The 26835-nt window shown below is 57.2% G+C and overlaps 3 protein-coding genes across 7 annotated transcripts in view; 2 read left to right on the top strand and 1 right to left on the bottom strand.

Annotated features, from left to right (window-relative positions):
• Positions 1 to 3676, top strand: part of Eef2 (eukaryotic translation elongation factor 2) — a 9754-nt gene extending 6078 nt beyond the window's left edge. Inside the window, exons 6-11 of one of the 3 annotated variants that reach the window (XM_050123516.1) lie at positions 926 to 1739; positions 1834 to 1941; positions 2025 to 2378; positions 2464 to 2646; positions 2723 to 2855; positions 3082 to 3676. In XM_050123516.1, the coding sequence (XP_049979473.1) occupies positions 926 to 1739; positions 1834 to 1941; positions 2025 to 2378; positions 2464 to 2646; positions 2723 to 2855; positions 3082 to 3275 (1786 nt within the window). In that variant the 3' untranslated portion in view covers positions 3276 to 3676. Of the gene's footprint in view, positions 1 to 95; positions 1740 to 1833; positions 1942 to 2024; positions 2379 to 2463; positions 2647 to 2722; positions 2856 to 3081 lie in introns of those variants that run through there. The other 2 variants (XM_050123515.1, XM_050123513.1) reach the window with 2 other exon arrangements.
• Positions 3677 to 4093: 417 nt separating this feature from the next.
• Positions 4094 to 15426, top strand: Dapk3 (death associated protein kinase 3). The gene is made up of 9 exons (XM_050123522.1): positions 4094 to 4228; positions 4959 to 5057; positions 12359 to 12719; positions 12792 to 12921; positions 13007 to 13055; positions 13456 to 13482; positions 14100 to 14252; positions 14706 to 14751; positions 14830 to 15426. The coding sequence occupies exons 2-9, from the start codon at positions 4996 to 4998 to the stop codon at positions 15346 to 15348; spliced, it is 1347 nt and encodes a 448-aa protein (XP_049979479.1). The 5' UTR covers positions 4094 to 4228; positions 4959 to 4995; the 3' UTR covers positions 15349 to 15426.
• Positions 15427 to 20439: 5013 nt separating this feature from the next.
• Nmrk2 (nicotinamide riboside kinase 2) lies at positions 20440 to 24935 on the bottom strand. 3 transcript variants are annotated; one of them, XM_050123526.1, is made up of 7 exons: positions 24499 to 24935; positions 23319 to 23409; positions 22887 to 22935; positions 22426 to 22582; positions 22164 to 22235; positions 21877 to 21983; positions 20440 to 21765 (listed from the first exon to the last, which is right to left on the bottom strand). In XM_050123526.1, exons 1-7 carry the CDS (start codon positions 24522 to 24524, stop codon positions 21680 to 21682), a joined length of 588 nt encoding a protein of 195 aa, XP_049979483.1. In that variant the 5' UTR covers positions 24525 to 24935; the 3' UTR covers positions 20440 to 21679. The 3 variants fall into 3 exon arrangements, with proteins under 3 accessions (XP_049979483.1, XP_049979482.1, XP_049979481.1); XM_050123525.1 differs by having other exon boundaries at positions 20440 to 21983; XM_050123524.1 differs by having other exon boundaries at positions 20440 to 22235.
• Between the last annotated feature and the right edge of the window lie 1900 nt (positions 24936 to 26835).

The following is a 26835-nucleotide window of genomic DNA, read 5'->3' as shown; positions in this document are numbered from 1 at the left end:
TGTTAAGAGGAAAGTTCATAGCACCAAATGTCTACATAAAGAAACTGGAGGGTCTCTTCCGCCGCAGCCGCCGCCATCGCCGGTGCAGCTCGTTCTTCTGTTCTGCCCGTGAGAATCCAGCGCCATCCGCAACCATGGTGAACTTCACGGTAGACCAGATCCGTGCCATCATGGACAAGAAAGCCAACATCCGGAACATGTCTGTCATCGCCCACGTGGACCACAGCAAGTCCACGCTGACGGACTCCCTGGTGTGCAAGGCCGGCATCATTGCCTCTGCGCGAGCTGGGGAGACCCGCTTCACCGACACCCGCAAGGACGAGCAGGAGCGTTGTATCACCATCAAATCCACCGCCATCTCCCTCTTCTATGAACTGTCTGAGAACGACCTGAACTTCATCAAGCAGAGCAAGGACGGCTCCGGCTTCCTCATCAACCTCATCGACTCCCCAGGCCACGTCGACTTCTCCTCGGAGGTGACAGCTGCCCTGCGTGTCACCGATGGAGCTCTGGTGGTGGTGGACTGCGTGTCTGGTGTCTGCGTGCAGACGGAGACGGTGCTGCGGCAGGCCATTGCCGAGCGCATCAAGCCTGTGCTGATGATGAACAAGATGGACCGTGCTCTGCTTGAGCTGCAGTTGGAGCCTGAGGAGCTGTACCAGACCTTCCAGCGCATCGTGGAGAATGTCAATGTCATCATCTCCACCTACGGCGAGGGCGAGAGTGGGCCCATGGGCAATATCATGATTGACCCCGTGCTGGGCACCGTGGGTTTCGGCTCTGGCCTGCATGGCTGGGCCTTCACTTTGAAGCAGTTCGCAGAGATGTATGTAGCCAAATTTGCAGCCAAGGGTGAGGGCCAACTGGGGCCAGCCGAATGGGCCAAGAAAGTGGAGGATATGATGAAGAAACTGTGGGGAGACAGGTATTTTGATCCAGCCAATGGCAAATTCAGCAAGTCGGCAAACAGCCCTGATGGGAAGAAGCTGCCTCGCACCTTTTGCCAGCTCATCCTGGACCCAATCTTCAAGGTGTTCGATGCCATCATGAACTTCAGAAAGGAGGAGACGGCCAAGCTGATCGAGAAGCTGGACATCAAGCTGGACAGTGAGGACAAGGACAAGGAGGGCAAGCCGCTGCTTAAAGCTGTGATGCGGCGCTGGCTGCCTGCAGGGGACGCGCTGCTGCAGATGATCACCATCCACCTGCCGTCCCCTGTCACCGCGCAGAAGTACCGCTGTGAGCTGCTCTATGAGGGGCCGCCTGATGACGAGGCTGCCATGGGCATTAAAAGCTGCGACCCCAAGGGCCCTCTCATGATGTACATCTCCAAGATGGTGCCAACTTCCGACAAAGGCCGCTTCTATGCCTTTGGTAGAGTGTTCTCTGGGGTGGTGTCAACAGGACTCAAGGTCCGCATCATGGGCCCCAACTACACACCCGGGAAGAAGGAGGACCTGTACTTGAAGCCCATCCATAGAACCATCCTGATGATGGGGCGCTATGTGGAGCCCATTGAGGATGTGCCCTGTGGGAACATTGTGGGGCTGGTCGGTGTGGACCAGTTCCTGGTGAAGACTGGGACGATCACCACCTTCGAGCAGGCGCACAACATGCGTGTGATGAAGTTCAGCGTCAGCCCTGTCGTCAGAGTGGCTGTGGAGGCCAAGAACCCTGCCGACCTGCCCAAGCTGGTGGAGGGGCTGAAGCGACTCGCCAAGTCCGACCCCATGGTGCAGGTGTGCCTCAGGCTCTGGTGCTGGTATGCTGTGGTGAGGTCTAGGAGGGAGCCCTGGGAGAGGAGGGCGGTGCCAGCTGACTCTGTTCCCATAGTGCATCATTGAGGAGTCTGGGGAGCACATCATTGCCGGAGCAGGGGAACTGCACCTGGAGATCTGCCTCAAGGACTTGGAAGAAGACCATGCCTGCATCCCCATCAAGGTGGGTACTTCCTCAGGGTCCTGCCAAGAGCCGTGCTGCTGCCTGCAGGTGTTTCCAGCAGTAATGGGTGCTCCCTTCTGCAGAAATCGGACCCTGTTGTCTCATACCGGGAGACAGTGAGCGAGGAGTCGAATGTTTTATGCCTGTCCAAGTCCCCCAACAAGCACAACCGGCTGTACATGAAGGCCCGGCCCTTCCCTGACGGCCTGGCTGAGGACATCGACAAGGGGGAAGTCTCTGCTCGCCAGGAGCTCAAGGCTCGGGCACGCTACCTGGCTGAGAAGTACGAGTGGGATGTCGCCGAAGCCCGTAAGATCTGGTGCTTCGGGCCTGACGGCACCGGCCCCAACATCCTGACGGACATCACCAAGGGTGTGCAGTACCTGAATGAGATCAAGGACAGCGTGGTGGCTGGGTTCCAGTGGGCCACTAAGGAGGTGAGCGGAGGGCCTGCGCAGACTGCCTGTGGGGAGCTTGGCTTCTGAATTATTGGGGTGTGACTAGCCAGCTTTCTTTCCTTAGGGTGCTCTCTGTGAGGAGAACATGCGTGGTGTGCGATTCGATGTTCATGATGTGACTCTGCACGCTGATGCCATCCACCGAGGTGGTGGCCAGATCATCCCCACAGCCCGGCGCTGCCTCTATGCCAGTGTGTTGACTGCACAGCCCCGCCTCATGGAGCCTATCTACCTTGTGGAGATCCAGGTAAACCTACCTGTCTGTGGCATCTGCCCATCCTCCTGTGCACTCTTGATTCTCACTGCTTCTCTCTTTCCCGCAGTGTCCTGAGCAAGTTGTGGGTGGCATCTATGGTGTCCTGAACAGGAAGCGTGGTCATGTGTTTGAGGAGTCCCAGGTGGCTGGCACCCCCATGTTTGTGGTCAAGGCCTACTTGCCTGTCAATGAGTCCTTTGGTGAGTACCTTCCCTGGCTCTCCTGTGGTGTCCCAGGCCTCTTCTCCCTGAGTTTGCTGGTTTGCATATTAGTGGAACCAAAACAAGATGCCTGTGTCACATCTTGTGGGATGGGTGTCACAGGCAGGCAGATCTGACAGAAGACCAAAGAATCACTGGGCAGGGAGATGGGGAGGCCCAGACCTGGGGCTAGGCTCCTTGCTGAGTGTCTTGCCTCTTGGTGCAGGTTTCACAGCCGATTTGCGCTCCAACACGGGTGGCCAGGCCTTCCCCCAGTGTGTGTTCGACCACTGGCAGATCCTGCCTGGGGACCCCTTTGACAACAGCAGCCGCCCCTGCCAAGTAGTCGCCGAGACCCGCAAGCGCAAAGGCCTGAAGGAGGGCATCCCGGCGCTGGACAACTTCCTGGACAAACTGTAGATGCTCGGCACTGCCGGACACTGCACGGTGCCCGCCCATCAGAAGACACCTTGAGACTGTCCCATAGTGCCGCTCCAGAGATTGTGGGGCCATCTGCCATAACTGCGCGTGCTAACAAGTGGATTCTATTTATTTTGGAATTCCAAGGCAGCAAAGTCCCCTCTGCAGGCTGGACTGGCGGGCCATGGGGTGGGCGGGACACCATGCTGTCATTCTCAGAAATGCTCGGATGTCAAAAGTCTATAAATAAACACATTCAGAGGTTTGTGGGGTCCATCTATGGCCCAAGTGCAGTTCCCCAGAGCGGAGTGGGGGGGCGTTGCTCATGGGAGGTGGGCAGCCTCCTGGGGACCATGACTGTGACACTTTGGAGTAATAAACTCAGCTGTGGTTGATCTCCCTGCACGCCTCCATCCTGTGCTGGGCGGGACTTCCAGAGTACGCTACAGCGGCCCTGAGTCTTGGAGACAGAAAGGACTTTGTTCATTCAACTGAGCTCTTAGTTGCTCCAGCTTTGACTCTAGGACGGGCCCAGCACGTCCTGGGCTATAATTTGGAGGACGCACGCTTAAGCGTGTCCTCAGGAAGTTGGTTTCCACGTCGACGTAGGGTTTGTCCAATCGGGTCGGAGCCGGAAGACTCAGTCAACCAATTGCTCAGCGTGCGGATGACGGCAGCACAAGCCCGCCGGCCAATGAGTGCCGTCTTCCTGCCCAGCCGGGCTCTGCGTCGCCAATGGGTGCTGGCTTCCGCGTGTAGTTGGTGATGCTGGCCAATGAGCGGCACTCGGTTCTCCTGGCTGAGACACGGACCAATTAGCGCTGATTTCCGTTCGTAGCAGCGCTGTGTCGTGGCGCGGTTGGCGCATGCGTACATGCTTCCCCGGGACTTCCCGCAGGAGGAGGTCGCTGGGGCTACGCTGGCGCCGGGCGGGGACTCGCGGACTGTGGATGGTATGGACGGGCCAGGGCAACGTGTCGGGGATCCAGAGGACACGCGGCGAGGGCGGTAGCCAAGGGAGGGGGACACGCGAGGGGTCTCGGGACGCTCCAGCCGCGGGGGCTGGGCCGCTAGGACTGCGCATGCGTTAGCGCTCCGGCGACGCCCCTGAGTTCCGGGGTGCAGGTGGGCATGATTGACAGGTTAGGAAGCTCGCGAGGGACCCCAGGAGCCGGAGGCTGTGAGAGAGTATTGAGAGTAGAGAACACTTGCACTCCAGCGCTCTGCGTTTCAACTGTTTGAAATGTCTTTTTTTTTTTTTTTTTTTTTACTTTTATCTATGCCTGTTTCTTAGTGGTGCGCTAGAGTGCAGGTACCTGAGGTGACCAGAAGAGGGCGTTAAGTCACCTGGCGTAGTGGTCAGTCAACTGGTTAGGCACTGGGAACCGAGCGCAGGTACTCGATAAGAGCAGCGCCCACTGTCACCAGCTGAGCCGTCGCGCCAGTCCCCTGCACACGCGCGCACACAGATGGTCTCATGTAGCCCATCCTGGCTTCCGGCTCCCCGAGTATTTGAGGATGCCCTGGAATTCTAGTCCTTCAGCCTTCCCCTCTCCAGTGAGTGGGAGCTTTAGATGGCCACAGTAAACCTGGGAGCAGTGACGAGGGGGTGTCATTGTGCCAGGGGGTGATGGGCCTCCCCAAGTTCCCGGATGAAGAGCTCTCTCCCCTGTGTCTTCCCAGCCCCCTGCCCCAGGAGTCCTCCAGAAGGCAGGCCGCCATGTCCACATTTAGGCAGGAAGATGTTGAGGACCACTATGAGATGGGAGAGGAGCTGGGCAGGTGAGTGACGTTGCTGGTGTGCTCTCTCTCTCCCTGTCCTTTGTGTGACCACTGAGTGTGTCACACTCAGATTCCCAGATGGCCATGGGCCTGAGTCGCTTTCCTCTGGTTCCCTCTGTGAGTGAGCTGTGGGGACGTGGTGTGTGTTCTTCCAGCTGCTGCCCTGAGGCAGGGTGGCGCCCGAGCCTTCTTGGCTGTGGGATTCTTCTGCACTCGGTTTTTCCTCTTGAGACACTTTTCACTGTGGAGTCTCGGCTGGTCTGGAGCTTTTTCTCACAGAGAACCCCTCCCCTTCTCTGAAAACCGGGACTAAAGGTATTGGGCCCCACACCTGGCCTTGGTTGATTGTTTGAGGCAGGGTCTCACGTACCCCAGACTGGCCTCATAATTGCTATGGTGTGCGTGTTTGTGTGTATACTACAGATGTACATGTGGGCCCCCGGGACTGAGCTCAGATCATGTTCACAGACCTGGGTATTGAACCTGCTGGTGACAGGTGTTACCCACATGGCACGTGCTGTCTGTAGACTCAGGTCTCCCTGTCTTTAGCCTTGAGTCCCCTCAGCTTTTCTTGGTGTTCTTGAGAAAGCCAGATTCCCCTCTCCCAGTAGGCACTGGTGGGCACCGCTCCCACACCCAGTCCCCTCCCCTTCCCGCTCTGCCCACTGGGCCTTGACCACCACACCCTGCCCACTGGGCCCATCTTTCTAAGAGGCCCCCTACCTTATTTGGCAGATTCTGGCCTGGGAAGCTCAGGGCTCTCTCCTCATGATGTTATCCGGATGGAATGTAAATAATGTAGCCTTCCTGACTGCTGGGGAGAATCCTGAATCTGTGGGGACCCTGAACTCTGGGGGATTACCTCTGTGAGCCCAGTGCTGGGGGTGTGGAGCCATCTCAGGCTCAGTGAGACCCAGAGTGACCGACCGGAGGGATGGTTCAGTGGTCAGCGCGCTGTACCAGCTGCTGTGGCAGAGGGCTGGGTTTTGGTCCCCAGCACCCACACCGCGGCTCACGACCATCTGCGACTCCAGTCCTAGGGGATCCGATGCCCCCTTCTGGACCCTGTGGGCAGAATTCGCATGGAAATAAATACGGAGCGCATCTCGGATCTTAGCTCAGGCTGTTGTGAGCCTTCACCCTCCACGAGCCCTCCTCCTCCCCAGGAGACTGGGAAAGTGTAGCCCTTTCACTATATGGGAACCGTTCCAGGACCCCACGATGTCACAGGCTGTGAAGTGTCCCCAGGTCCTGGCAGCCCTGTACAGTCATCTCTGCCTGCATCTCTGAATTTTGGTTTTTTGATTTTGAGAGATGTTGATTGTGTGTGCAGCGTGAATGTGGAGGGCAGAGGGCAGCTCGCAAGCGTTGGCATCCCATCACGTGGTCCCAGGTGTGATGTGTGAGGGTGGAGGCTGAGTTCGGTCTCCTGTCCACTCCCCACCGTTTTTCTGATCTATTTTCATTTTCTGTGCCCCGTGTGTATGTAGTTCCCACAAAGACCAGAAGGTGGTGCTGTTTCCCCAGGCCTGTTGTCGCCCAGTTGTGAGCTGTGGGTGCTGGGGTTCAAGCACAGACATTTGGTGAGAGCGGCAGGTGCTGGTGGCCACTGTAGTCTCCGCAGTCTCTGCACCTTGTTTGTAAACACCCTCTCACTGGCAGAGCAAGAAGCCCTAGTTCCCTGCGCCAGTTTTCTGGGCACATGCCACCATGCCTGGCTTTTCATGTGCTATCCAGGGATTGAACTCCGAACTTGACTATTGCTACGTGCCTGGGAGAAAGATTTGTATTTTGTGATCCGAAACAATGCCAGGAAACGCCCATCCTTGTATTTCTGGTGACGGGATACAGTCCATAGGACCGGCACACACAGTGGCTGAGGACGGCTACCCGGTGCCACTGTACACTCAGGGTCTCGGAAGCTCCAGTGTAGAGCAGGCCGGGAGGTAAGAACAGCCCGAGGGACTCCAGTGCCCCAGCCGTGACTCCTCCCTTCCTTGCCTCAGCCCTGCCAACTGCATCCACCCGAGTAGCCTTGACGTGTGGACGCTTTTCCCAGGCAGAGTGACTAGGTGGCCTCAGTCCTTCTGTGCTGCAGCTGAGAGTTCTTGGTGATCTCGTGGGGTTTCAGCTGTTGAGTCCCACGACTGGAAGCAAGTGAGGGATGGTCACCCAGGTGCCAGGCTGTGTCCTGCAGCGAGGAGGGTCCAGTCTCGTGTTGCCCTGTGTGGGCGTGGTTGAACACCGTTCTTGGCCATGAAGCAGGGGTGATGGCGACACTTAGCTCACAGGGCCATGGCGCATCTGCTGGAGAAGGCCTCATCTGTGGTGTACCATCCGGGGTGTACCTCAGTGTCCCCAGAGCTTCTCTGTGACTCCTCATGCCCCAGGAATGAGCTGCTGGAGTCACCATGGTGTTGGGGACCTGGCGAGTGAGCCGTTAAGACACAAGTCCTGTGACTCCTTGCCCCAACTCCATCAGGGGACAACATGTTGGTGTCTGTGCCGTGGATGTGGATACACGGTCCGTGCAGTGGGTGTGGGTACACGGTCCGTGCAGTGGGTGTGGGTACACGGTCCGTGCAGTGGGTGTGGGTACACGGTCCGTGCAGTGGGTGTGCGTACACGGTGTGTGCAGTGGGTGTGGGTACACGGTCTGTGCCATGGGTATGGATACACGGTCCGTGCAGTGGGTGTGCGTACACGGTGTGTGCAGTGGGTGTGGACGCACGGTCTGGGCTCTTTCCCTGCCCCTGCTGGCTATGTGCTGCCCGTCCTCTCCTAGGATACAGGCTCTCAGAGCAGGCCCATGCTTTTGTCGTTCTCAGGATACAGGCTCTCAGAGCAGGCCCATGCTTTTGTCGTTCTCAGGATACAGGCTCTCAGAGCAGGCCCATGCTTTTGTCGTTCTCAGGATGCAGGCTCTCAGAGCAGGCCCATGCTTTTGTCGTTTTGAGACAGGGTCTCTCTGTGCAGGCCTGGCTGTCCTGGAACTCCCTCTGTAGACCAGGCTGGCTGAGAACTCCCAGAGATCCGCCTGCCTCTGCCTCCTGAGTGCTGGGATTAAAGACATGTGCACCACCACACCTGGCTTATTAAACTATGCTTATTTGTGTGTGCATGCGGGGGTCAGGACAGCGCCTCTCCCCCCACTCTGCAGGTTTAGAAATAGAGCGCACCGGCCCCATGTTGTTTGAGACAGGGTCTTGTGTAGCCCAGGCTAGCTTCAGACTCACCCTTCTCCTGTCTCCTGTTTGCAGGTCCTGGGGAAGCCTGCAGGAAGTCTGTCCCAGCTGTGAGAACAAGGCAGGGCAGCATCTCCCATCTCCAAAGACAGTTATCAAAGAAGCAGGAGTTGTGGCAGTCCCCCCTCCCCAGCTCTCAGGAGGCTGAGGCCAGGGGGCCATCACTGAGTTTGTTTGGGTTTTTTTGAGACAGGGTTTCTCTGTGGTTTTGGAGCCTGTCCTGGAACTCGCTCTGTAGACCAGGCTGGTCTCGAACTCACAGAGATCCGTCTGCCTCTGCTTCCCGAGTGCTGGAATTAAAGGCATGTGCCACCACCGCCTGGCAGTCTTTTTATTTGTTTATTTTTATTTTGGTTTTCCAGACAGGGTTTCTCTGTGTAGCCCTGGCTGTCCTAGAACTCACTCTATAGACCAGGCTGGCCTCGAACTCACAGAGATCCGCCTACTTCTGCCTCCTGAGAGCTGAGATTAAAGATGTGGGCCACCACCTCCCGGCTTGAATGCCATTCTTTAATGGCACTCACACATGCGTGGGGGTCTACGTGTGTAGGTCACAGCCACCCGTTCACCAAGGACAGCAGAGTCCCACAGCACAAGGTGGGAGCAGCATCAGGTGATGGCAGGACAGAGAGGACGTTGCCCTTCATAGCAGCTCTGGGGCTCAGGCCACGCCTGCAGCCACCTCCTGGGGTGTGTGCCCACCCCTGCCCCAGCCTCCAGCTGGGCAGGCTTGCTCCCTTTCACCCCTGCTGTGTATCTGAGCCCCCCAGAACTGAAACTTCTAAAACACTCCAGAGCCCCAATATCAGCATCCGTAGACCAGTCAACCCACCATATAGTCACCCTGCAAGCGCCCCGGCCACACATTTAGGGGAGTCCCAGCCTTGAGACCCCCTTCCTGTCCCTGGGGTGGGGTTCTCTAGCAATTACCTGTACCCATTTCTTTTTTTAAAAAATATTTATTTACGCAGGGCGGAGGTGGCGCACGCCTTTAATCCCAGCACTTGGGAGGCAGAGGCAGGCGGATCTCTGAGAGTACAAGGCCAGCCTGGTCTACAAGAGCTAGTTCCAGGACAGGAACCAAAAAGCTACGGAGAAACCCTGTCTCGAAAAATCAAAAAAAAATTATTTATTATGTATACAAAATTCTGTTTGTGTGTGTGCCTGCTGTCAGAAGAGGGGACCAGACCTCATTACAGATGGTTGTGAGCCACCATGTAGTTGCTGGGAATTGAACTCAGGACCTTTGGAAGAGCAGGCAATGCTCTTAACTTCTGAGCCATCTCTCCAACGTCCTCCCCGCCCCATACCCATTTCTTACCATGCTGAAGTACTGGGCAGGCCCCTGGCCCTGCAAAGGCTCAGAGGTGCTGCATTTTGTCTCCGTCTGCTGGTTTTCCTGAGGACCCTGGCCCAGTGTGAATCCACTGAGCAGCATGCCAGGTTCCGTAGTTCACATGCTAGTCTAAGATAAAGGCTCTCTGACATCACAGGGGTCCTGCCCTACCAAGGGACCCACCAAAGGCACTGAGGCTCTGTCCAGGTCCTGAGACCCCTGATACATAGGCATTTTCCTCAGCTCTTGAGTGAACAACATCTCATGGCCTGGTGAACTGGGTATGAAATGTCACTTTATTTATTTTGGCTCTTCAAGACAGGGTTTCTCTGTGTAGCTTTGGAGCCTGTCCTAGAACTCGCTCTAGACCAGGCTGGCCTCAAACTCATAGATCTGCCTGCTTCTGGTTTCTGAGTGCTGGGATTAAAGATGGGTGCCACCACTGCCTGGCCAAATGTCACTTTTAAAATCTTTAATTTTTTTGCTATTCCACCCCCGACATACACACTATCCAGATCTTCTGAGGGTCCCCCCAACTGTAAGGAACAGCAATGGCATCATCATCCCATCCTCTCAGACGGCCGCTTCTGCTACCTCAGCCTGAAACCTGTGTGATTCCGCACAGACCGTGACATTCCTGCGTCTCTCTGTGCAGGGCACCCCCATGCTCACCGGACCCCACTCACCAGGCTGATGAACCACTCCATGCTACTTAACAGGAAAACAACATCCACGGATGTTCACTGTCCCCACCCAGACTTCAGCCATGACTGTGTCCCCAACCACTGTAGGGTCCGCTGATCCAGCAGGGAGGCACACTGACCTGTACCCCATAGGGAAAGGTCGCCTTTGTTCCCTGGCACATCCCACCCCCACCCAGCCTCCGTTGTGTGCCATTGCCCAAGCGTGCTGTGCCCTCCCAAGCTCATCTTTGGTTGTAGGTCCCTGTTGGGCTCTTACTGTTTTGTGGTGCCTTTGCTGGGGAGGGTGACAGATGGCCCCTCAGCGCAGCCGGAACCAGTGACAGACCCGAGTACGGACAGCACCAAAGCCAAATTGGGGACCCAGTGAGCTTTGTTGGGGTCACTTGCAGGAACGTGGGTTTCGGGGCTGTCTTGGTTGTGGTCTCTGCTGTGACGAAACACCAAAAGCAGCTTTGGGAGGACAGACTTCTGCTCAGCTCTCGGGGCAGCCCCATCCTGAGGGAAGTCAGGCCAGGACCCTGGAGGCAGCTGCTCATACAGAGGCCGAGGAGGGTGTGCTTCACATGGCTGGCTCAGTCTGCTTCCTTCTCGAACCTGGGACCACCAGCCCAGGGATGGAAGGAAGTACAGCAGGTCGGTCCCTTCCACATCAGTCATCGTCGAGAAAATGCCCCACAGACATGCCTTTTCTTGGGAGGCCCTGGACCAGGCTTTCTCTTGGGCCTCCAACCAGCTCCCAAATCATGATGCAAAGACTAAATATTAGTTATGAATGCTTGGCCTAAGCTTAGGCACGTTTCCTGCTTGCTCTTATAATTTAACCCATTTCTCTTCATCTGTGTTTTGCCTCCGGGTTTTTTACCTTTCATTCTGGATGTCCTCCTCCCTGTCTGGCTGGCAGTTAGCCGACCTGCCCCAGGTGTCTCCCTCTTTCCCGTTATCTCTCCTTTCTCTTCATTCTATAGAGGCTGGATCCCTCCTCCTTACTCTCTGCCCGCCAGCCCCATCTGTCCCTCTACTTCCTTGCTATTGGCCAGTCAGCTCTATATTAGACCAATCAGGTGCCTTAGGCAGGCAAAGCAAATGCGTCTGTAACAATCTTTGTCTAGTTGCAGCAACATTCTACAACATAACCAGATGTAATGCATCTTTGCATAGATAGAATCCCACAGCAAGGCCCCTCCTCCACGTTAGGTCTAGGGTTGTGTGGTCAAAATCCAGCCAGTACAGGGTTACCAACAGCAGAAACCGACAGCTGTGTTCCTGTCAGCACTGGGAGTTTGGAATGCACTATACAGCCAGTGGGCAACCCCCCTTCCCCGAGTGGGCAGGGCTCTCCCAGGGCGAGCTGCCCCCAGGCAGCCCAGCTGGTCTGAGTCAGAGTCCTTATACTTACATAATGGGGGGGGGATTAGTGCATTTGGTTGACTTCAGGGACTTCCTGAAACCGATGAGGTGTGGGCTTCCTGTCTTAGGGGCTTCCGTCTAGGAGTGAGGGGCTGGGCTTTAAGTTGAGACCCCGCCCCCCAGCATCTTGAGTGCTGGGTGATGGGTGCCTCCACACCTGGCTTGATTGATACACAGAGTATTTAGAATGTGTATGGAGACCAGAGGTTGACGTTCAGCATCTTCCTGGGTTGCTACAAATTTCACTACTGTAAATCATGGAATTCACAAGCCTCCTGAGTGCTGGGGTTAAAGCCGTGGTCTCCATCTCTGTCTGAGGAATCCCACTTTTATGTCACCTGGTTTTTTTGAGACAGAGTGGCTCACTGAACGAACCCGGAGCTCACTGAGGCGGCTGGATTCCCTGGCCAGGGACCCTCCTCTCTCCCTCAGCACTGGGATTAACCCCACCTGACTTTTCTCGGATCCCTGGCCTCACTGTCTCCCCTGAGCCATCTCCCTCCCCCAGCCCCATGTCCTGGCTCTTTGGGTGGACCTGCTGCTGTGGGAGCCCCGAGGACAGTGCACTGTGGCTCGGTCTGCGGCGCTCAGCTGTCCCCTCCCCCGCAGCGGCCAGTTTGCCATCGTGCGCAAGTGCCAGCAGAAGGGCACGGGCATTGAATACGCGGCCAAGTTCATCAAGAAGCGGCGCCTGCCGTCCAGCCGGCGCGGTGTGAGCCGGGAGGAGATCGAGCGCGAGGTGAGCATCCTGCGCGAGATCCGCCACCCCAACATCATCACGCTGCACGATGTGTTCGAGAACAAGACGGACGTGGTGCTCATCCTGGAGCTGGTGTCCGGCGGCGAGCTCTTCGACTTCCTGGCCGAGAAGGAGTCGCTGACGGAGGACGAGGCCACGCAGTTCCTCAAGCAGATCCTGGACGGAGTCCACTACCTGCACTCCAAGCGCATTGCACACTTTGACCTGAAGGTAGCACGGGGCGCTGGGAGGTGGGCCTGGGGGGTGTCCCCAGGGGTCACATCACCCCTTGCCCTCCTGCAGCCCGAGAACATCATGCTGCTGGACAAGCACGCGGCCAGCCCGCGCATCAAACTCATCGACTTTGGCATCGCGCACAGGATCGAGGCCGGCAGCGAGTTCAAGAACATCTTCGGCACTCCCGAGTTCGTGGGTGAGGGGCAGGCGCGGACACCGCTGGGTGGGGCGGGCCCCTGCACATCACAGCCTGACTGCCTCTGCGACCCTGTCTTCCACAGCCCCCGAGATTGTCAACTATGAACCGCTGGGCTTGGAGGCTGACATGTGGTGAGTGGTGGGGGTGAGGTCCTGCTCTGCCCTCCTCCCCTAGCTGTACCCAGTACAGGCCCGAGACAAGCCTAGTGAGGGTGTGGGCACTGGACGGCCGCACGGAAGAGATGAGCCTCCTGGGCTAACCTTGGTGTGTGGGGTCTGCACCCTCACAAGTTGTCCCTGAGGGTCTCCCAGCTGACAGGATAGCAGCCAGAGCCGGTCAGGTGGATGCTAGGTCACATCGATTCAGAGGTTCTGTGGACCTGCCATCCTGGCATTGGCCCAAGTGCTCAGGCGACCCTGTGATTGACACTGACCACACTCTAGAACCCTTGGGCCTTGAGATTTGGGGGCTGTGTCCTAGGCGTAGGGTGCGGCTATGGTCATGTTGACCCATCTTTTCTGCCCCCTACAGGAGCATCGGCGTCATCACCTACATCCTGTGAGTGCTGGGATGAGCCTCAGGCTGCACCTGCTAGGGGACAGGGTCTGGGCTGGGACCTGTTGTAAGGACCCTGGGAGATAGCCAGGGAAGGAGCGGCTCACTCTGACTGTGGCTGTACCCCTGGCCCCGCCCCAGCCCCCTCACCGGGATTCTGGGCGGGGCCCGTCCTGACTACACCTACAGCCCCCTCACTGAGTGTTGATTACCCTGTTCTAAGGTCTGTCCTGTCCTTTCCTTGGAGATGCTTCTCTTGCTTCTCCATAGCACCAGTGTGCTGAATTGTTGGGGTCAGGAGATATTCCAGTTTGGTTTCTACTGCTGTGACAAACGCACCTTGGAGAGGAAGGGGTTTGCTCTCACAGTGACCAGTCAGTCGCACAGGAACCATGGAGCTTATGGGCTTGCTCCTGTGGCTTGCGCATCCTGCTGGTATTTTATAGGGTCCACCTGAGCAGGGCTGGCTTTGTTCACTGTGGCCTAGTCCTTTATCAACGGTGAACCCCCGCCCACAAACACAGTCTCTCAGTTGAGGTCCCCATTCCCAGATAGCGAGTGGAGAGGGTGGGGTGTCAGCTCCCATCAGCTGACTCTCCCTCCGCCCTGTCCACTTGCAGTCTGAGTGGGGCGTCCCCGTTCCTGGGGGAGACCAAGCAGGAGACCCTGACCAACATCTCGGCGGTGAACTACGACTTCGATGAGGAGTACTTCAGCAGCACCAGCGAGCTGGCCAAGGACTTCATCCGCAGGCTGCTGGTCAAGGACCCCAAGTAGGCGGACCACCGCGGCGGCTCTCAGAGGCTGGCCACACCTGGGTTTTGGTTTGGGGACTTTTGCTGCAATTTTGAGGCAGGGTCTGCTGTAGTCCAGGCTGGCCTTGAATTCATCATCTCGCCTCCCCTCCAGGGTACTAGGAGGCAGGTTTACTCCCTTGTTACCCTGCCCTGTTCACCAGCCTCTACTACACCCTGCGGACTCCAGGGCATCAGTGTCCACGGCTCCTAGCAGAGTACAGCCAGCCTGGTTTGGGGACAACAGGGTTGCAGCCTGTCTGGCTCCTCCATGTTCCTAGGTGGATGGGGTGGGGCAAGGGTAGATGACTGGGAATCGGGGTGGCGTCCCGCGATACGGGGTACTGTCAGCGATGACCCGTGTCGCTCTGACGGGTCACATGCCAGGCTGAAGGTGGGTTCCCACAAACACTAACCCGCCCCATCCTGCAGGAGGAGGATGACAATCGCGCAGAGCCTCGAGCACTCCTGGATCAAGGTGGGGCCTCGAGACCCCGGGAACGGGCGGGCTGGCGGGCGGCCGTGGTCCCCTTGCCTTAAACTCCGCTCCCCGCAGGTGCGAAGGCGCGAGGACGGCGCCCGGAAGCCGGAGCGGCGGCGGCTGCGCGCGGCGCGCCTGCGCGAATACAGCCTCAAGTCGCACTCGAGCATGCCGCGCAACACGAGCTACGCCAGCTTCGAGCGCTTCTCGCGCGTGCTGGAGGACGTGGCGGCGGCGGAGCAGGGGCTGCGCGAGCTGCAGCGGGGTCGGCGTCAGTGCCGGGAGCGCGTGTGCGCACTGCGCGCGGCCGCCGAGCAGCGGGAGGCGCGCTGCCGGGACGGGAGTGCGGGGCTAGGTCGCGACCTGCGGCGCCTGCGCACAGAGCTAGGACGCACCGAGGCCTTGCGCACGCGCGCGCAGGAGGAGGCGCGGGCGGCGCTGCTGGGTGCCGGGGGCCTGAAGCGCCGCCTAGGTCGCCTGGAGAACCGCTACGACGCGCTGGCAGCGCAGGTGGCTGCCGAGGTGCAGTTTGTGCGCGACCTGGTGCGCGCGCTGGAGCAGGAGCGACTGCAGGCCGAGTGCGGCGTGCGCTAAGCTATGGCCGCGGACCCCGCACCGCACCCCGGACCCCGGACCCCCGCGCAACCCCGGAATAAAGTTACTTTCCACGTACTGCCGTGTTGTATTCCACGCTCCGCGGGGAGGGTAGGAGCGAGCAGCCCACACGGTGTGTGGTCTCCACCCCCCCCACTACCACGGAGGGTCCCCACCCTGGAGATCATGCTCTGTGCCACGCGACGCGCCGTGGGTGGCATCACCCACAGTTGACAGACAAGTGAAGTTGAACTAAAAACAGCAGGTCCCCTGGAGTGTCACACAGCAAGTAAGAGACACAAAAGGCCTCACCACGGGAGAGATCAAACGTTATGCTCCTGTCATCCTGCCCTGGAGCAGTTAAGTCCCTGAGCTGTGAGCTGACCCAGTGTCCTGCCTGGTGTCCCTGGAGACCTGGGTTACCGTCTGTGTAGTGAAGGCACACGGCCCTTCCAGTCCCACCTCTAGTCTAGCTCTGTGCTGAACCGCAGGCGTGGGCAGAACAGGCTGTGCACCTCCAGCGCCCTCAGACCCCACTCGCGGCCTGGTTTGACCGTGAGCCCCTGCTGTTCCGGCAAAGCCTTACAGATGCGGTCTCACAGTGGTGGAGATTAGCGGCAGTGGCCGCCCTAGTCTACTTAGGGTGCTGGCTGCCGGGTTAGAGGATCCGGGTCTGAGCTCCATACCCCACAGCCACGCGCAACCTCCTGTAGTTGCAGATTCATGGATCCGATGTGCTCTACGGGCACAGGGTGCGCACTTGTGCACAGACACAAACTTATAAATAACGTTGTCTAAATGTTTAAAAAGCCAGGTGTGATGACACAGACCTGGGGAGGCAAAGGGAGCTTAGTCTTTGTGAGTTCGAGGCTAGCCTCGTCTACATACTGCATTTCAGGACTGCAGGGCTCCACAGAGAGAAACTGTCTCGCAAAATCAAAAGTTAATAAAGATTAAAGCTGGGCTGGAGAGATGGCTTAGAGGTTAAGAGCACTGGCTGCTCTTCCAAAGGTCCTGAGTTCAATTCCCAGCAACCACACGGTGGCTCACAACCATCTATAATGAGATCTGGTGCCCTCCTCAGATGTGCAGACAGAACACTGTATACATAATACATAAATAAATCTTTAAAAAAGTAAAGATTAAAGCTGTCGCCATAGGCATCTTCACAGGCTTTCCTGATAAGCCCTGGTTTTACCCCAAATATGAAGATGTGCTCACCCTCAGGACGCAGGACCGAGCCTTATTTGAGGAGATCAGTCTCTCCTTTAAAATTAGCTAAGTTCAGAGAAGACTGTGCTGAGCTTCGGGCAGACATGGAATATTCTAGAATAAAGAGGCTCAGCTTGGAATTGGGAGAAGGGGGTGTGCCAGCCATTGGTATGCAGCTCCTGTTCCGGTATCCAGGCTTCATCTCCTTAGGGTGGGCTTGTGGTCCGGGTACCGCTGACGACATGTGCCTGCTACAGGTCCCTGTCTGGTCCGAGGGAGGCGCCCTGGCTACTGCCTCCGATTCCCATCTAGCCCAGCCCACTCCCGACAAACCCGTGCAGCCTCCAGTGAGTCCCCGTGCTTCCCAAGATGGTAACCAGACACCTCAAGTTTGTGGGGGCCTCGGTAGCAGCGGTCCCAAGGATTGAGTCTCAAGTTAACTGACTGGTTTTTATGTCTTTGAGACAGGGTCTCACTGTACCCTTGGAACTCTACATAGCCCAGGCTGTCCTCGAACTGTGTACCCCATATCCGAAGCGCCTGGATGACAGGCTAATGTCACCACAGATAGTTCTATTTGTGGTTTGCCCCCCCCCACCACAGCTTTAGCCTCATGTAGGTCAGAGGACACTGGTATGTGCCACCCCCACCCCCACCCGTCACAGCCCGGATCAGGTGCTCAGAGCAGATGTGGCCTGGCCAAGTTCATGGTTCTCAGTTCTTGACCATACTTGGGCAAGACACTGCCTCGCTATTAATAACCTGGCGGCGAGCCCATAGCGAGGCTATAAAGCCAAGCCTGCAAGCCTCCGGCGGCTCCTTCAACCCCTGAGATCTTAAAAGTAAGTACCCAACCACCTCCCCGGGGTCCTTGGCCCTCACCGAGGCTTCATGCGGCCATGGTGACCCCAAAAAGTAAAAGAAAGAATTGTGTTAAAGTGAAGGATGAGTGAAACACAGACCCTGACGGCCCCAGCGGCTTCTGGGACAATGGACGGAAGGGAAAGGTGACATGCAACAGGGTGGAGAGCCAGGGGCACTCCCGTCCCACCCAAGTGACCCCAACAATGCATGCGTGTCTTGGTGTGGGTGGTGAACAGCTGAGGGACCAAAGAGGGGACCCCCTCTGTCCCCAACCCCAGCTCTCCCTGGGTCCAAAGCCCCTGACCTTCTGTAGTCTAAAGTCACCTTGATTTTGGTTTGTTTTTTTCTGAGACAGGGTCTCTCTGTGTAGCCCTGGCTGTCCTGGAACTCACTCAGTAGACCAGGCTGGCCTCAAACTCACAGAGATCCGCCTGCTTCTGCCTCCTGGCTAAAGGCATTTTGTGGCTGTCCACAAGTATATGTGTCCCCAAATTCCACCTCTGTCCACCTTGCTTCAGACCTGCTGGCTGGGGAAGCGAGATGCGACCTTCATGTCTGAGATTGCTTGCAGTCTCTAGAGTTGGCCCAGTGGATTTGGGGAGCCAGCATGGGGACATCTGCAGTTGGTAGCTTCTGTCTTTTCTGTCGGCCCCTCCCCTCTGTCCTTGGCTGGTTCTCCACTCAGCTCTGGGGCTGCCCCCCTTCTCTGGCCCTTGGGGACCTTATGTCTGGAGTGCGGTGCCCTTTGGCCCAGGTGGGGCTCAGGGGTATAATGCTGACTGAGATCTCTGCTGAGTGCGAACGGATGTCAGAGACAGGTGGCTGCGCTGACACCCACCTCCAGGTCCTGACCAAACTGTCACCTCAGCCCCTGTGATGGTTATTCGGACTCGGGGTGTGTGGGGTTGGGTGGGGTGACAGTCCTAGGACTGGGTGGTTGGGCAAGGCACTTGGGCTCTCTGAGCTGGGAAGTCAGCCCAGTGGATAAAGTATTTACCTAAGATGTGTGAAGGCCTGGGTTCAAATCCCCAGGACTCGAGTAAAGATGGACACAGTGGCTCCCGGTAGACCAGATGGCAGGTGGAGATGGGGACTCCAGGCAGGGGACCTTATATATGCCAAGCTCCTTGGTACCCGGGGATGACTTAGCTGACTCCTGACTCCGGGGCTGGTGAGCGTCTGTGTCAGCAGTGACTCTTACTGGAGACTGAGGAGCCTTGGGCTCATTGTGTGAGAATGTCTGGTTGGGTGCTCTGTGTGGGATATCCTGGACTCTGGAGTGTGCTGAGCAATGTCCCTGACCCCACCCGCTCTGTGCCTGGAGCTCCCCTAGTATGACATGTGTTTCCAGACATCACCTGGGACCCTCAGGAGAACACAGCCACCAACCTGAGATTTTTTTTTCTTTTTTGAGATAAGGGTTTATGTAGCCCAGGCTAGCCTCCAACTCACTGTGTAGCCAAGGCTCCTGCCTCAGCCTCTGAGCGAGTGCTAGGATGATAGACTTGTGCCAAAGTGCCCATCCTGAGCCACCTTTCTGTAACAGACCTTGGACAAGGGTCTCCGCCTCCCCTGAGCCGGAGCATCCTTGACTACGGAAAAGCAACACTCTCTGTTCCTCTGAGCTACAATATTGGGGTGACCTGTGTCTGTTCCGGACTGTCCCATCCCTCAGTTAAGCTGATGACGTCTAGGGTGTTTGCAGGGAGCTTGTGTCTGAGTGGGTGGTAGGATACCACTGACGGCCCTGGGCTGGCTAACTCTGCTAGGACAAGGCTGATGTAGGTGGGTGTCTCTGGCACCCTCTGTCGCTCTGGGAAGGCTGTGAGGAGCTTTTCCAAGCAGAGCAGAAGTGCACATTGAGGTCCTGCTTGCCCGGCAGGGGAAGACCACAGACCTGGGTTCAAATTCTGACTGTTGTGTGATCCCAAGCAAGCAGCTCTCTGTCTCTGAGCTCTGCAGATATGGGACATGCAATAAACCAACCTTAAAACACAGCCCCCCCACCCCCCAGTGTGCTGAGGACAAGGTGGGTGGTCCCTATAAATGAGGAATGTTCTGGGGAGACTGAGCAAGCTGCTCTCAGCATTTAAAAACATTCTTGCTACATTTGTGTTTGCATGTGTATACATGTGCTATGTGTGGGTGTGTGTTTATGTTTGGTTTTTCTCATGGGTATGGATGTTTTGCCTGCATTTTTGTCTGTGCACCACGTGTGTGCAGTCCCCACAGAGACCAGAAGGGGGCATCTGGTCCCCTGGAGCTGGAGCTGTAGATGGTTGTGAGCCACTGTGTGGGTGCTGGAGACTGAACCTGGGTCCTCTGCAGGGTGGCCGGTGTGCTAACCATGAGCCACTGCTCCAACTCTCTAGTTCATTCTTTATTCCATGAATCATGTCCAGGCTGTTTGTGAGGCTGCCCTGAAGCCACCTCTGCCTTGTCCCTGTCTCAGGCTGAATTATTTTGGGGACAGTGACCAGATGAGCCTGATCACAGAGCGTGCCTGGGACAAAGGCCAGGGGTTGGCAAGTGCCATAAGCTGCTCCAGTCCTGCAGGTCATGGGGACTTCACTGTCCTCCTGTCCCTGAAGCTGTGACCCTACAGTGCATCCTGCCCCTTGTCGGTCATGTGACCTCCGCAGAGGGGGAGATGATAGATGTCTTCAGTATTCCAGGCAGGTGTAAGTGTCTCACAGACACTGGGCAGGGTGAACCAGGGTAAGGGGAAGGTATGCAGGGGCAGGATGGGGGTTTAAGACCAACCGAGCAACAGGTGCCTCATTCCAAAGCACAACAAAGTAAAACACCCTTAGGTTTGAAGTCTGTAAAATTTAAGTGTTAGAAAATGGAATTCAGTCGGGTGGTGGTGGCGCACGCCTTTAATCCCAGCACTTGGGAGGCAGAGGCAGGCGGATCTCTGTGAGTTCGAGACCAGCCTGGTCTACAAGAGCTAGTTCCAGGACAGGCTCCAAAGCCACAGAGAAACCCTGTCTCCAAAAACAAAAAAAAAAAAAAAAAAAAAAAAAAAAAAGAAAAAGAAAAGAAAATGGAATTCAAAAGCCAGGCAGTGTTGGCACACACCTTTAATCCCAGCATTTAGGAGGCAGAGGCAGGTGGATCTCTGTTAGAGGCTAGCCTCATCTACAGAGGGAGTTCCAGGATAGCCAGGTTTACACAGAGAAACCCCCTTTCAACCCCCCCACAAAAAGGAAAAATAAATTGGAATTCACAGGAAAAGAAATTTGAATTCACAATTTATTTTATTGCATTTATATTATTTTATTATCAGACAGAGCTTCATGTAGTCAGAGACCTCAGAGTTGCTGTTTAATAGAGTACCCACACACCCATCCATCCATCCATCCATCCATCCACCCACCCATCCATCCACCCACCCACCCACCCATCCATCCACCCACCCACCCACCCATCCATCCATCCACCCACCCATCTACCCATCCACCCATCCACCCATCCACCCACCCATCCATCCACTGTCACATTATTTCCTATATGTAATTGGGATACCACAGATGACCATGAGGTGTCGCACTCAGGCCAATTAATGGACTCTGCAGCCTCCTCCCCCACACATTCACATCCCAGCGTCAGCAGGATGCTCTGAGCCTCGGTTTTCCCTTTCATGAAGTGCACACAAATAATAAAACGTCACCCTCAGGCTGCCACCATGGCTCAGGAGGTGTCTGATTGATAGGTCCCAGACCAGTCGGTGTGTGCTTTGGGGCTACCGTGGGAGATTCTGGATAATCTTACAAAGTGAGAATTGGCTTTGGTGCTAGAACAGGGTGGAGGGAGGCTCGGATGGGAGACTGAAGGTCTCAGGACTCCCTCAAGAACTCTAGACTCTCAACCTTCAGTCTTGGCTGAACATACCTAACCTTGCTGTGTGACCTCTCTGTGCCTGTCTAGATTAGGGGCAATAATTTCCCTCTTCAAGTTCATAGAAAATGTCTCCGTTGGGGAAAATGAGGCACGTTAGCAAGGTTGAGGCTGACAGTGTCCAGTGCTCTTGGCGTCAACCTCGGGCCAGCGAATAGCGCTGGAGGGAGGGTGGGTTCATCTATTCATGGAGACCACAAGGCACCAGAGGTTAAAAAACACAGTTCAGTTTAATGGTGAGTTGCTGCCGTGGCTCAGTGTGGGGGGGACACCCCTCCTGTGTACAGGTCCCCCCAGGGGAACACCACGGCGCCCAGCCCGGTCTGCGCCTCACACCAGATGATGTCCGCAGTTGCTAGGACCGGTTCAGCAGCCTGTTTTGAACGTCCTCCAGAACCTGCCTGAAGAGTTCCTCACGGGACTTCGTGCCGTCTAAATAGACTGGAACCGGAAAAGACCTGTGTCAGGGCTGGGCCGCAGGTGGGGTGGGGCCGTGCACTCTTCGGACCCCAGGGAGACTGGGGGTGAGACTCGGGCGACTCCCAGGCTTACCCACTTCCACTCCGTCCTGCTCCATCTCCCGTTTATACTTCTGGTACATGGGCCACACGTGACCATCAAAGAGGCCAGGGGGATCAGGGACCATGTAACTACGGTTACTGGAGTGAGAGAAAGAGGCAGCGGGACTGTTAGTGCAGGGCGGTGCTCCACAGACCTTGGGTGGGGGACCCCGACTTCCACACCTTCCCACCACTGAGCTGAGCCTGAGATGCGTGGGAAAGGGTGGGGTGGGCTCCCGGGACTGTGCCCCACGGACATCCCCTGTCCCTGCAACCCACCTCCTCCTCCGCTTGCATTCCTCATACGGGACAGTCAGAAAGTAGCGATGGCTGTACATGTCCACCAGGGGCCTGGTCGGGGAGGTCACAGGTCAACTGACACCCCTGCAGCACCCGCAAGTCTCCCAGCGTTCAAACCCGCTCTACTTCCGCGGTCCAAACAGAGAGGTGCTCAGGGCCCAAGGTCACACAGCACGGCAGCTCAGCCTGGGGACCCGAGCCCTCGAAGGTTCTCTGGGGTTCTTGGCGACACCAGGCTTACTTGTAGCTGTACAGTAGGAAGCCGTCCAGGAGGAGAATGTGGGTGTCCGAGGCGCTGGGCTGGAGGCTGACGCCGTGAGCGCGCGCGAACTTGCATGGGTCCTTCACCCAGGCGCGCACTGTGCTGAGCATGGCCTCCATATCCAGGGACTCGAGCACTAGTGGGAAGATGACGGAGTTCAGACGGGGATGCGGAACAGGGACAGAGGGGGCGAGGGGGGACAGACGGGGCAGAGGGGGGACAGACGGGGCGGGGGGGACGACAGACGGGACAGTGGGGGACAGATGGAGCAGAGGGGGGGACAGGCGGGGCAGGGGCGACAGATAAAGCAGAGGGGCACAGATGGGACGGGGCGGGGGACAGAAGAGGCAGGGGATGACAGACAGGGCACAGGGCAGTACCACAGGGCGCAGTGGGGGCCACAGACGGGGCGGGGGAGGGGGGACGAATAGGGCACTTACCGTCCCACTGTTTGAAGCCGTCCTCCCCAACCGCTATTTGGTCCTGGGGCTGAAAGACAGGACCCCAAGTCCGGGCTTAGATCTGCACCTACCCAGCCTTCGTCACCCCTCTGGGGGCCTCTGGGGCTGCCCCGCCATGAGCCTGGGGAAGCTTGGGGTCCTGAGGGGGTGGAGGTTGTGTTGGAGACTCTCCCTGCCTATCGCCTGTCACTCCTTCCTTCTGAGCCCATTGCACAGAAGGGAAAGCAAAGGCTTAAAGGGTCACGAGCTAAAAACAAACAAGAAAACCCAGCATGCCACAGTGAAGCCACCCCCGTTAGCCTAGCAGGGTTCCCCGGCACAAGGGATTGATCCTTTTGGGGATGTGCAGGTCAATGGGAACGCCCTGCCTTGTGTCCTCTCCAGCCCACCACCCCAGCGCAGGGCAGCCACCTTGAAGAAGTCATCCTGGTGGATCACGCAGCAGTTGGGTAGCGCTTTGTGGAGGCGGTTGGTCAAGGTGCTCTTCCCGCCGTTGGTCATGCTGCAAGGGTGCATGCGTGAGGTCGAGGGGGTGACGCCAGGGCCCAGTGACCTGAGCAGGCTCTCCCACTGTGCTGCTCCTGCCTAGTAGGGTGGTGTGCGTGTGTGTGTGTGTGTGTGTGTGTGTGTGTGTGCGCGCGCATGTGTGCGTGCACGTGTGTCTGCGTTGTGCGAGTGTGTGCGCGCGTCTGTGTTGTCAGTGTGCGTGTGTCTGTGTGTGAGAACATGGGGGGGGGAATCAAGCTCCTGTGGTCAGGGTGGAGCCCCACCTAGAATCCCCCAGTGAGGGGCTGGGGGCGTGGTCAGGGTGGAGCCCCACCTAGAATCTCCCAGTGAGGGGCTGGGGCGTGGTCAGGGTGGAGCCCCACCTAGAATCTCCCAGTGAGGGGCTGGGGACGTGGTCAGGGCAGAGCCCTGCCTTAGGGACAGCAGGGCAGTAGGTCATGGCATCCTGGCTCTTAGGGTGACTGAGGTGGGGACTCAGGTCACCCTCAACCATTCTGGAGACATGGTTGTTTGCAGTCATGGTTCTGATGGCCCCCATGTGGTGGGGTCGTGGGGTCCCTTACAAGAAGGTCTATCTTAACCAGGCATGGAGGCACACCCAGCTGAGGGCTAAGACAGGAGGATCTTCAGTTCTGGGCTAGTCTGAGCCACAAAGTGAGTTCAAGACCAGCCTGTGTGACTATGTGGAACTCCATCTCAATATTAAAAGTAAAAAGAGGGCTGGGCGGTAGCCAGTGCTGAGGGCTTGCTTTGTAAGCCTGAGGCCCTAGATCTACCGTCTTGCCTCAGAATAAAATAAAACAAACCCGGGGTGTTCATCTTGCCCTGTCCAGGCATCTGCCCCCATCCTCACAGGGCTGGTCCCCAGGTTTCCAGCAGGTCTCCCCATCTCTTCCCAGGACTTTTAAAAACAATCTACTGAGGTACAGCCCCTGTGCCCTCTATGATCACAAAGCCCCCCACACCCCTCAAGCCAACCGTCCCCAAGCGCTCAGACCGTGGGCAGCAGCAGCAGCCGCCTTCCCAGGGCCTCAGGGCCTTTCCCCTCCCAGTACAGGTCACACGCCAGGCCCCCAGGGCTCACCCTCCAATGCCCACGATGACCTTCATGCTGGGGACTAGTCGTGACCTGGTCCTGACCTGCAGAATGCTGCTTGGGGGAGTTCCGGCCTCATTGACAAAGCCCTAAGCCTTTATAGGTTTGGGCAGCCTGGAGGCTGCCCCAGGGGAGGAAGTACCCCAAGCTGGGGGTGTGGGGGGAGCACCTGTTTCGCAGGCTGCAAATAGCTTCGGTAAGGTAGCCTTTTGCCTAAATTAGTCAGGAGCCGGAGGGCAGAGGAACAGCAGCCAACTTCCATCCTATGCCCCTGTGTCTGCCTCCCCTCCTCCCTCCCTTCTCTTCCCCCTCCTCCCCATTCTACCCGGTCACACCTTTCTATCCCTAAAAATATCGGCCTAAGTTTGTGTTCCCTGGCTTGACCCCGACATTGAGACTGGTTCTTATGGGGCCAAAAAAAGAGACTGCTTCTTCTGTCCCCCCCCCCCCCCCCCCCCCGCCCGCCGCCAGCCCCAGCGAGGCCCTGCCAGGAAATCCAAAAGTGTCGTGGCTAACGTGGGCCTCGGCTCGGGATGGTGACTCACATGACTGCCTTGCTCTGGTGGCCTTTTCAGTGTGACCCTGTCATTGTGAATACATGTGACCACAGTCATTGAGGTCAGGCTCGGGGGAGCCAAGGTGGGGTTTTGTGCACACCCCATTCTTTGTGTGTGTGCAGCCATGTACGGAGGCAGGGGGTCTATGCCAGGTGTCTTCTGGGGTCTTCCTATGGTTGGGGCCTCTGCTTCCTGAGTGCTGGGATTAAAGGTGTGCATCACCTTTAATTTTATTTTTGTGTGTATGTATGTTGTCCGTTTGTGTACCACAGGCATGCTTGGTACCCAGGAGGCCAGAAGGGGTGTCAGGTCCCCTGGAGCTGGAGACACAGGTGGCCTTGGGAGCAGCAGGTGCACTAACCAGTTCTTTCTGAGGTGGGGGGTCTCACTGAGCTGGGTTATCTAGTCAATGACCCCCAGGGACCCTCCCTTTTCTGCCTCCCCAGCGCTGAGTTCCGGGTACCACCACTGTGCCTGCCTTGTGACTGAGACAGAAAGATACAGTGGCTGGACCCGGAGCCACGGGGTGGGAATGACGGCCCGGGACTGACTGAACGAAGGGGTTAGGGGGCCAATGGGTGCCATGTGAGCCTGCATGCAATGGAAGGGCCCACCCAGCCTTCATCCTGTCCTCCCCAGGGCCTGGAAGGACCCGACACATCTGGGTGACCGCACACTGGTCGAGTCTCCATCCATACCCCAGGCTGGTCTGGAATTCTCTGTAATCCTCCTGCCTCAGCAGCCTCCTGAAGGCAGGGACATCAGGCATAGGTCACCATGACCCCATCATGTCTTGTGGGTGACACCCAACATGGCCGTGCCCAAGTGTCTCTGGTCTCCTGCCATTCTGTGTGTCCCCAGGTCCAGGCTGTGGAGCCGAGGTCCTTGGAAGTTTGCCAGCCCCCATTCTTCTGGAGCAAAGGGAGAGCAGTGGTCTCCCCCGTCTCCGCTTGGCTGCTGTCACAATGACGGGAGGTTATGCCCACACCCCTCACCACCCACACCTGGGAGCACAGAGGGACCAACTCTCCCTCTGTATTATAATTTATTTCACATAAAATCCCCCCCCCCCAGCTTGCCAGTCATCACAGCGACTGTCCCCGCCGTCTCCATGTTTATATCTACACAACTCGCTGGTGGAAGGTGGGCACTCTTCTCGGCAAGTCTTCAATGGATCCCGGGGCATCTCTGTAAAGAAATTCAGCGGCCCTTCACCAGGAGCCGCTGGGCCTTTTCCTCTCGCCTCAGACTGTCCCCTGGCTACCTGAAGTGGTGGCCCTGTGTGGACTGGGATATTAAGCAATGCAGGGTCTTTCTCCTGTTTTGGGGTCCTCTGTGGCTGTGGTTCTGGGACCTGCTTCCCTGGGTCGGTGGGTGCTGGTGATCTCAAAGGGGTGGTGGCTGCCGTGGCGGCGGGGGTGGGGTGGGGTGTGGGCTGCCGTGGCTCAGCCTCCATTAGTTTCCCAGGGTTGGGGGAAGGATGTCAGACCCTTGAGGGCTGGGAGGATTATGCTCGTCCATCCGTCCCTGCCACAGCTGTCCTCATGCCATAGGCATCGGTTGTCACCCGAAGCCACCAGGTAGGAAAAGCCTGTAGGATGGATTCTGTTTCCAACAGCCAAGAGAGGCCATCCATGGGCGTCAATCTGGGGCGCCATCTGGGTTCCCCTCTTCTATCTGATGTTAGATAAATACAACTTGGGGGTATACACCTGCCAGGCCTGCTCTCAGGAGAGTGAGGCAGGAGGATCGGGAGTTTGAGGCCACA

This window comes from Alexandromys fortis, unplaced genomic scaffold (assembly GCF_014885135.2).
Source record: "Alexandromys fortis isolate MF-2015 unplaced genomic scaffold, M_Fortis_MF-2015_v1.1 scaffold_221, whole genome shotgun sequence".
Lineage (NCBI taxonomy): Eukaryota > Metazoa > Chordata > Mammalia > Rodentia > Cricetidae > Alexandromys > Alexandromys fortis.
The sequence above is the reverse complement of the archived record's forward strand: the minus strand, read 5'-3'. Positions and strand labels throughout refer to the sequence as shown.